General features: G+C 40.2%; 1 protein-coding gene across 1 annotated transcript in view; it reads left to right on the forward strand.

Moving 5' to 3' along the window:
- Positions 1–9,715, forward strand: part of LOC21392156 — a 26,645-nt gene extending 16,930 nt beyond the window's left edge. Inside the window, exons 4-6 of the mRNA XM_024165114.1 lie at positions 7,838–7,924; positions 8,519–8,677; positions 9,386–9,715. Of these exons, the coding sequence (XP_024020882.1) occupies positions 7,838–7,924; positions 8,519–8,677; positions 9,386–9,484 (345 nt within the window). The 3' untranslated portion in view covers positions 9,485–9,715. The remainder of the gene's footprint in view (positions 1–7,837; positions 7,925–8,518; positions 8,678–9,385) is intronic.
- The last annotated feature ends 1,295 nt before the right edge of the window (positions 9,716–11,010 follow it).

Genomic DNA, 11,010 nt, shown 5'->3' on the forward strand with positions numbered 1-11,010 from the left:
TTTACCCGTTGGGCGAATTCCATAATTCGGCCCAATCCCTTGGGCTCTTCGCTTGAAGAGCCCAAGGGAGCTTGAATTGTACCCCCCTAGGTCCAAACTCAAGGTTACCAGAACTTGGTTTGTTTCCTGGGCTGGACTGTAGGTTGTAGGCCGTTGGGCCTCGTACCAGTAGGTTACGCTCCTTTACCCGTTGGGCGAATTCCATAATTCGGCCCAATCCCTTGGGCTCTTCGCTTGAAGAGCCCAAGGGAGCTTGAATTGTACCCCCCTAGGTCCAAACTCAAGGTTACCAGAACTTGGTTTGTTTCCTGGGCTGGACTGTAGGTTGTAGGCCGTTGGGCCTCGTACCAGTAGGTTACGCTCCTTTACCCGTTGGGCGAATTCCATAATTCGGCCCAATCCCTTGGGCTCTTCGCTTGAAGAGCCCAAGGGAGCTTGAATTGTACCCCCCTAGGTCCAAACTCAAGGTTACCAGAACTTGGTTTGTTTCCTGGGCTGGACTGTAGGTTGTAGGCCGTTGGGCCTCGTACCAGTAGGTTACGCTCCTTTACCCGTTGGGCGAATTCCATAATTCGGCCCAATCCCTTGGGCTCTTCCCGTCACAGCGATAGCAAAGGCCTTTTTCGCTCTTCGCTTGAAGTTCGGCGTCGGTCAAACGCCGTAATGGTGCCGCTCCCGTCCTGCTACTCGATGACCGATCTGAGGTGGGGGTCGTCTTTCCCCACGGCGCCATTCCCCCACGCGGTCCCAACCCAGCTTGAATTGTACCCCCCCTAGGTCCAAACTCAAGGTTACCAGAACTTGGTTTGTTTCCTGGGCTGGACTGTAGGTTGTAGGCCGTTGGGCCTCGTACCAGTAGGTTACGCTCTTTTACCCGTTGGGCGAATTTCGGCGTCGGTCAAACGCCGTAATGGTGCCGCTCCCGTCCTGCTACTCGATGACCGATCTGAGGTGGGGGTCATCTTTCCCCACGGCGCCATTCCCCCACGCGGTCCCAACCCAGCTTGAATTGTACCCCCCTTAGGTCCAAACTCAAGGTTACCAGAACTTGGTTTGTTTCCTGGGCTGGACTGTAGGTTGTAGGCCGTTGGGCCTCGTACCAGTAGGTTACGCTCTTTTACCCGTTGGGCGAATTCCATAATTCGGCCCAATCCCTTGGGCTTCATCATCCGAATCTCAGCCTTAATTTCAGGCTTTAGTCCATTGACAAACGAACTCTCTAGGACTTGCTCGGAAACCTCCGTTAATGGGGCAGCCAACATTTCGAAGCGCTTACGATACTCCCGGATCGACGAATCCTGGCGCAGAGATAAGAATTTCTCGCATAAATTGCCTTCCTGTGTTGGTCGAAACCTCTCAAGCACCAACACCTTCAGATCCGCCCAGTCCCGTATCACCCGCCGGCAATCCTCCCACTAGAACGAAGCCAAAGCTTCCCCATCCAAGCTCCACCGCTACATCCAACTTCTCACTCTCCGTCATCTTGTTCATGGTGAAATACCACTCAGCTCGAAAAATCCATCCATCAGGGTTTTCTCCATCGAAGGTGGGCATTTCTACCCGTCTTGTTCGGAATTCTGCGCGGTTTCCCCCAGCCGCCGCCGGTTATGTCTCCGTTGTCCTCCTCTCTGTCGGAGTGTGCTCCCGGTCAGATTCAGCTCTCTGGCGCATCAGTTCGTCCAGTTTTTCCAACATCAGCTCCATTCCCTGCTCAAGCCTAGAAATCTTCTTCAAATCTTCCCTCAGCATATCCAACTCCTTCTGAAAATCCTCTTTCGTTCGCTCCGTCTTCTCTTTCTCGCGGTCGTCCGTCCTCTTCGTCATTCCCAGAAAGGTGCTCTGATACCAAATGATAAACTCACAGGCCAATAACGATTTGCAAGCACGCGTCTACACTGGAATACGAGTAAAATTCACTGAATCAATGGAATTAATTGGCAGAAAATCGGAAAGATTACAGGATATGGGGGTTTTCGAGTGACCACGTGCACTCCCTCACTATCACAGCTCTATACTTTTCTGATACGCTTCTCTCTTGCCCTGGCTCCCTATTTATTCGCTCACATTTCCCTAGTTACAGACTCCAATGTTGCTAACTAACTAACTGACCCTTCCTTCTCTCAACCCAGTTCATCCTCCCGTGCCAACTCAGCCCCCTCCTGACTGTCTTGAGGAGTGTTACTCTGTGCTGCAGCGTCCATTTCCTTTCCTGTCCCCGCAGGACCCTTCTCACGTAGTCTCTTCCGTACATAAGTGAATCGTAGGGGGGCTTATCATTTACCAAATTCTTTATCCTTGTACACCCACAAAGATTTCCATTTCCTTTCCTGTCCCCGCAGGACCCTTCTCACGTAGTCTCTTCCGTACATAAGTGAATCGTAGGGGGGGGCTTATCATTTACCAAATTCTTTATCCTTGTACACCCACAAAGATACCCAATACTGAATTTTATCCCAGAGAATATACCCATCCTCCTTATCTTCAAAAATTCTATTGTTCCTTTCTAACCATAAACACTAGAAAGTAGCTAGAACTGTAGCTCTCCATAAAATCAACCCCCTGACTAAAGCTTGGAGGAAGGGAGAAAACCAGCAACTCTAAACAGCTCCGAGGCATGACCCATGAGAAACTGAACTCCTTCAACACCTGGTACCAAACAAGGCGGGAATAAGCACAATGTAGAAACAAATGATCCGCTGACTTTCCATCAACCTCACACATGCGGCACCAACTTGGGGAGATTGAAAGGAACGGACTCCATCGCTGCAATATATCATGAGTATTCACCTTATTAAGGGCAAGTAACCAGTAGAATACTTGGACCTTAATGGGGGGCTCGAGTTTCCAAATATTCTCATAGAAAATAAACTGCGAGATTGATGACTCTTCTATCAGTGAGGAAAAGCATGACTTAACTGAAAACAATCCACTATTGTCAAGCACCCATTCCCTTCTATCTTGAATTACACCACATATACTGCATCTTTCCACAATCTCAACTAACTCCAAGACCTCCCTCATCTCTTTATCTGTTAGGTTCCTTGGAAATCTAAAATTCCACAAGACACTGCCATCTCTCTATTTGTTAAGTTCCTTGGAAATCTGAAATTCGACAAGACACTGCCATCACCTTGAACTACACTACCCTCTGCAAAATTTACTATTGGCTGATTTTGAAGAGGGAAAATTCTGTATAGTGAAGGAAATCTTAAACACAACGGACCACTTTCGATCCAAGAGTCTTCCCAAAATCTCACAATTTCACCCGAGCCAATTTTCCATTTAACCCTCTGAAAAAAGATCCCTGCTACTGATTGAATTGACTTCCAAGGGCATCTAAATGTTACTCTTGATGCTACTCCTGAGTCCCATTTGTTTGAGGCCAATCCTTATTTCCCGACCATAACCCTATGCTTTAAAGCATCAGGTTCCAATGGAAACCTCCAAAGTCATTTTGCTAGCAAGGCTATGTTTCTCTTCCTTATATTGCCAATACCCAAGCCTCCCAACTCTTTTGGTCTACAAACCTGATCCCATGCCACCAAATGAGTCGCATTATCTTCAAAATAGCCCTCCCAAAAAAAGTCTCTCATGAGCTTCTCAATCACCTCAGCTACTGCAACAGGGATTCTAAATGCTGACAAGTAATAGATAGGCAACGCAAATAAAACTAACTAAATGAGAGTTAACCTGCCTCCTTTTGACAAGAATGCCTTTTTCACCCGTCAAAACACTTTGCCACTCTAGATACGACGAGTTTCCACCTAATGGTAGGCCCAGGTATTTGACTGGCCATGAACCCACGAAACATCCGACAACACCAGCCAGTCTGGTCATCCTCTATTCTTCTAAATTTTATGCCCAAAATAATGCTTTTGTCCGAGTTTATTTTCAGGCCCAAAGTAAACAAAATATCTCCAAAATAGAGGTTAAGTTCGACAAACTTTCCTCCTCTGGTGAGCTGAAAAATAATGTATTGTCAGCGAATTGAAGCTGGCAAATTTTAATATTCGGTCCCTACAATTAGCGGATTAAAAAGGGAAGCTTCGACGGCCCTGTCAACTAATATGTTCAACGTATCGATTACTAATGTAAACAGATATGGGGATAAGGGCTCCCCTTGCCGCAGCCCTCTTGAGGCAACAAATTTTCCCCTTGGCCTTCCATTAATCATCACGGAATAGTTAACAAAACCTATGCAGCCCGCTATCCACTTTCTCCATCTAGCACTGAACCCTTTTCTCTCCAAAACAAAATCCAGAAACTTCCATTCAACGTGGTTGTATGTCATTTTGAAGTCTATTTTCACCACCACCCCATCTTTTCTTGATGCTCTATAATCTTCCACAACCTCGTTTGCGATCAACACTAGATCTAAAATCTGCCTCCCTTCTACAAACGCTCCTTGAACTTCGGAAATTGCCTCCTCTAGCATGACCTTCAGCCTATTCGACAAAACCTTTGATATGATTTTGTATAGACCCGTAACCAAACTGATAGGTCTAAAATCCCTAATTTTGCAAGAATGGGCTTTTTTAGGGATCAAACATATATGTCTCGTTGGTAATACTGTTTGTAACCTCGGACCCCCAAAATTCCTTAACCGCCTACACCACATCAATTTTCATAAAATCTCACATCAATTTTCATAGTGTGAACTCATCCGGCCTGGGAGCCTTGTTGCCCTCACAGCTGAAAACTGCTCTCTTGATTTCAACCTCATCAAAAGGTTTTTCTGGAGAACCCGCAACATGTGTAGAATTTGGACACCAATCTAGGCCTTCTACTCCGGAAAATACACCTCCTGAAGATTCATATAAATTTTTATAAAAATCGATAATCCTCTTTGTAATTTCCTCCTCATCCTCTGTGAAACCCGCATCTTCTGTTTCCATTTTGGAAATAGTTTTCCTTGTTTTCTTCGCACTTAGGAGATGATGGAAAATTTTGGAATTTGCATCTCCCTCTCGGGCCCAAATGGATTTGCACTTCAATCTCATAGCCCTATCATCCTCCTCTAATAAGCGGAAAATTCGGGTTTTTAATTCTTGCCTCTCCAATTGCAATGCCGAAGACCATTCGGAACTCCCTTCCTTAGATCAATTTCCACAATTCTCTTTAAACTCTTCCTCTTCTCCACTCGTTTAGTCTCTGCCACCTCCAAATTCCACCTCTTAAATTTTCCTTTCAGCAACTTCAACTTCCGCATGCATCTATACGCCTCCCAACCTCTGTCTTCTTCTTCTTCCCACCAACTCTTCACTTGTTTAATTAACTCCGTATCCTCGAGCCAAATATTGTCAAATCTAAAGGGGGAGAGTCCCCAAACAGGCGGTTTTGTATGAAAAATCACAAGACAATGGTTTGAAACTGCTTGTACAATTGCTTCTTGACGCCCAAAAGGAAAGAACTCCATTCAACCTTCAGAGAGCAAAAACCTGTCTAATCTACATCAAATGGGAGAATCTCTGAAGTTAGACCAGGTGAATTTCGCATTATGAAAAGGCGGATCAGATAGCCTCAAATCCTTAATAAGCTCATCAAATAACTTCATACTCCTAGTGACAGTGTTGCTGCCACTCTTTTCCGACGAGAAATGGGTAACATTGAAGTCTCCTCCAACGCACCACCTATGCCCGCATAGACTCCAAAACCCCGCCAACTCATCCCAAAATAATTCTCTCCTATTATGGTGATTAGGGCGGTATACTCCTATGATCCACCAACACTTCCCTTCTTCTTCAACTCTGATAGTACCTGAAAATTCTCCCAAAAAGCTTTCAACTACATTAATTCGTCTCACGTCCCAAATAACCAAAATTCCACCAAATCGACCCGTAGTCGGCAGCAAGACCCATTCTTTAAATCTAGACAGCCAAATACTACCCACAAATTTTCTATCAATTCCTATCTTTTAATCTCTTGTAAAATCATAATATCTAGGTTTTCTTTACCTACGACTTCCCGAACTCCCCTCCTTTTTAATGGAGAGTTCCCTCCTGTGATATTCCAGGACATTAACTTCATTTAAACCTATCTTCTTCCCCTTCCGCCTTTTTATCATACCGAATGTTAAACTCGAAATTCTTCAATCCCCTATTCTTTTCTTCTGATTGTTTTTGCAGTTCCTTCAACGTTGCCTTTAGCCTCCCTTTTTGGAACCGATAGTTGTACCTGCATACTTTGAAGAACTGCCCAAATTTTATTCCACTCCACTCTCCTTCCTCAAATATTTAGCGTACTAAACCGATCTGCCCTTTCAATTATCCTATTTTCTCCTTCTCTACATAATCCAACCCTTTCCGAATTTTGGCCCTCTTCGGTCCTTTCACCCTCAATTCCAGCCAACTATTCCTGGCTTCAAAATTTGGACGTAGTCCCAATGTGAAAACATGCACCATGGCTCCATCGTCGCCACTGGATCCTTTCCGCAAAGCAGAGATTTTTCTCTCAAGAGCGAACTTCTTTCTTCTTCGCCCCTACACCATGTGACAGCTCTATCTATTGCCAACGGGACCACCTGAACAGACCGAACCAGCCTGCTCTCGATTATCCCCTTGATTAAGCCCCATTCTACGCTCACTCTTCTCATGACTATAACTACTGCCGTTCTCCAGGATTTAACTACTCCATCCTTCTTTATTTCGTCAAGGCCAGTTTTCTTCGAACTTTCCCTTTCAAAGCTCAGGGAAGGGACCTACTTATGCTGATTATGCTCCTCCCTCCTCTGATGTTGTGTTCCCGCTAAGTCTGACTTCCCTGTAGCTCTTCTTTCTTCCATTTATGTCTCCTTCTTACATCCCCTTAAACCCCAAAGAAGAAGAGGCGTTTGAACTCCTACCCAGAATCACGTCGAGTTTGGCCTTCAAAGTCGACCAGCCTGTTTTGTAACTGTCTCCTGGAAGGAATAAGTACTTGACAACCCTACTTTGAACTCTTGTTATCCTTAAGAATTCACCCCCTCCATTTTACAATATCTCCGCCAAAATAGTCATTGATGAGTTGGTAAACTTGCACTTGAATCCCTGCCCGATCTCTGGCTTACAGACAACTCCCAAAGTATCACTCCGCTAGGAGGCTGTATCAATGGAACAAGAAAGAAAATATCTCCGATTCTTCTTAACCCTCTCAAACTTAATATAACCCCCATCTTGTTGTCCTAAAGAGATAATGAACCACTTTGAACTAATTCTAAACTCCTGTTTGTATTGATTGAAAGAAACCGAATTCATATTGTTAAGCTTAAAGAATCAATATGTGACGTTTAGACTTCTAGAGAGAAGGGAGAGCATCTCTCTCTAGACATTCGAGTCTGATGCTACGAATTAAACCTTCATGACTGAAACTACTATTATCATCCTCACACAAGCTCAAATCATCAATAATACCTGAGAGGACGAGCCAGAAATGCTGCTTGAGAGCATCGCATCAACGGATGACTCATTGATTTAACCCGAATCAAAACTAACTTTGCTTTTTCGTGATGAGTGACTGATGCCCTTTAACTTGATTATTGATATTGAGTATTCAGATTTCCACTTCAATGCGCTGTATGGACAACAATTGGCACTTTTGAGTGCAAGTAAATGGTGTTTATATATACATATATATATATATATATATGTGTATGTATTTATATATAGTTTATATGCTTCATTCTTCAATGCGCTGTATGGACAACAATTGGCACTTTTGAGTGCAAGTAAATGGTGTTTATATATACATATATATATATATATGTGTATGTATTTATATATAGTTTATATGCTTCATATGATAATCATTACTTCCATCCAACATGCTATGAACACATTTTCATTTTCTTTCCCTGTGGCAGACACCTTTTGGATACAATAGGAAAGATGTTTTATTGATTGGGCTTGGTGTAACTGTTCTTGGCATTGGCTTGAAAAGCGGATTAGAGGTACCTTATTTCTTCAAATTATCATTTAAATTGCCTTCTAATGGATTAGAAGTACTTTTCTTAGTTGTGTAACCGTCATAAACTTAGTTTGTCCTTGTTATCCGTCTCATTTCCTTTCACTCCTCGCTCATATTAATTCATTCACCAATATAGTTAAAAAAATCAAGATGTATGGTTCAGGTTTCTCAAATAGAGTTGTAAATATAAAGCGTTGCATGCTAATTGTGTTCGACCAAAATACACTCAAACTGCTCTAGGAAGTATAAATGACATCATATCAATTATGTTTGTTAGCGGATAAGATCTTTTTAGAGAGAGTTTGAATAAGTCAAATAGATTTTTAATTAGTTTGTTATTTTCCGATTATATAGATTAGGAGTTATCAGTTTAGAGTTTAAATTCAAATAAAGTAGATTAGTTGGTAGAAATCTTTCTACCGTGAACCTAGGAGAAGATAATAGACTCAGTGGTCAAACCCTAGTCTATTTAAGTGTACTTTCATTCGATTAATAAAACAAGGCAGATCAATTAACATCTGCGTTCAATGTTTGACAGCATATTAAGTCATATCTTCCTCTTTGATGTCATGTGCAGTTTGTTGGAGTCGATCCTTTACAGGCAGGAAACGTAGTTCAGTTGGTTTTGGTTTTAGGATTAACCATTGGGTGGATTTCAACATATATCTTCAGAGTTTCAAACAAGGAAATGACTTATGCCCAACAGCTACGTGACTACGAAAAAAAAGTTATGGAGGTGCGCTTCTCGAGACTTTTCTTTTCTGCTTTGTATTGCCTAGCAAATATGGCCATCATGTTTGCTTCAAATTTTCATGCATACTATCATTAACTTCACCAAAGAAAATTTTCCTTTCTAATATCTTTCTTTGTTTTGCTTAATCTGCAAGTGTAATCTTCTGGATAAACTCTTCTGAATTCTGATTGAACTGCCAAGCATAACAACTCGTTGAACTTGAAATGCATTATACAATTGACAAGAAAATGCTACTGCAAATTTCTTACATGAATGGAATCGTATCTAGCTTCTTTCTTTAATCATTATCATTTTGTCCTTATACTTTCCCTTAAATTTTCTTTGTAATTCATTGCCCACTAGACCAGACATTTGTTCAAAATTTTCCCTTTGTTGCAAACTCTTTTCTTGAAATTTTAAGGAAGTCAAACCAATAGTGGAATTCTTGATTAAACTAAGGTGTCATAAATTCACTAAGACAGGTCTACAATAGCCATTTGGCTGTTCTTACCTTGAATAATATGAATGTTACTTAGTCATCACCTAATGCCATGAATCACTTATTGAGCCGATTTGCTTTTTTCACCTAATAATATATATATATATATATAGCTATATATATTGTTCTTCTAGCTAAAAGGTTATTTGCCAGAGTTGTTTCCTGTTACTCATATTCTTAACGGCAAAATGATCTCTACTCTCGACTTGCAGAGGCGGTTAGAGGGCCTGTCAGAAGCAGAACTAGAAGCACTGCTTGAACAAGTTGAGGAAGAGAAGAGGCGCCTAGCTAGTGGTGACCAAGTTAAATAAAGCTCATTTGCCTTGATCATTTATAGTTTTATGGTCATTGAAACTCATGTACCATAACATAGGCTAGTAACTTTAAAAGTGTAAAAATAGTAATATGTACTCTCTCAATTATCAGAAGAAAACATAGACAGTGAAATTCAGTTCACGATCTTCTGTCATGTGCTTTACAAATGCAAAGAGCTGAGAATGCCAGAATGGTCAGAGGTAATATATCAAGTCATAAGTCTTGAAGAACCATTTCTTATATTTTCTATAGATTACTTAAATATGCCATTATATCTTTTAATGAAAATTTTTTAAAAATAATAATAAACACTTATGTTAGTTGTACAAGGCAAAGGAATAAGCTTATATGTCATCACCGTAAAATGTTTATCAAAAAACATTTTTCCATTGATTATAAAATCTAGTCCAATGGAGAGAGGACGAGGAATCCTCAGAAAGCAGGAAATGGAAAGAAAACTAGAGAGGGAAAAAAGACTAAAAGAAGGCCACAAAATAGTTAGAAACTAGGTAAGTTATATTTCTCATCTGTAGAACAAATGTTTAATCCTCTATTAAGCATCAAATATTAAACTATGTTGCTTATTTATAATCCCAATTAAAATGGGTTATGATTCTATGCTTGGTGCTTGTGTTTGTGAAGTATGCTTGTAAAAGGTTATTTTATAGGCTGCTTTGTCAAACCATTTTACACAAGAAAAATATGTACATCTTTTAGCTGTACAATCCTTGGTTGGATTAAGATTCCAACACGGGTTAAAATTATTTTAGTAGCGAAATATTTCGCTAGTACTTTGTATTTTTAATAATATTAAAATGGTACTTTCACTTTTAAAAAAATATTCTTTTGGTATACTAAGTTATTTTTAAGACATACAATGTCCAAACTGCACTTTTCATTAATTAAATAAAAAATAATAACTTAAAAAATATTTTTTGAAAACTTTTAACTTAATTTTTTAATTTTTAAATGTTTTAAAGTATTTTCAAAATTTTTAAAAAAATATGTATATTAGTTTGTTGTTAATTAGTGAGAATGATAGAATGAACATTTTATATCTTAAAAATTGATCTCATTGTACCGAAAGAATGTTTTTTTAAAAGTAAAAGTATCGTTTTAATATTAATTAAAGCATGTGGTACTAGTGAGATGTTTAGCTATAACAAAGAGAACTAAAATAATTCTATCACTTAAAAACAACAAAGCATATTGGAAGCATGTAACGCCTATGCTTCAAGAATAATGTAAAAATAATAAAGTCGAGACTATAGTAGATTTAATTGATATCTACTTGCTATATGCAGATGACCATAGAAGCCAAGAGAGTTGCACTTGCAGTCCCATCTGCAAAATCGTCACATCTCTTAAAGAAATCATGTCAATCATGAGATTCACTCTTTATATAAAGGAATTCCATATTTGTTAAGTTAAACATGTATCTATTACTATATTATAAAAGAGAGTTTCTTTTTGGAACACTCTTTAAAATTTTGGTTGAGTTGTTTTGTCCTTTTGTGCTTTT

This window comes from Morus notabilis, unplaced genomic scaffold, assembly GCF_000414095.1.
Source record: "Morus notabilis unplaced genomic scaffold, ASM41409v2 Scaffold747, whole genome shotgun sequence".
Lineage (NCBI taxonomy): Eukaryota > Viridiplantae > Streptophyta > Magnoliopsida > Rosales > Moraceae > Morus > Morus notabilis.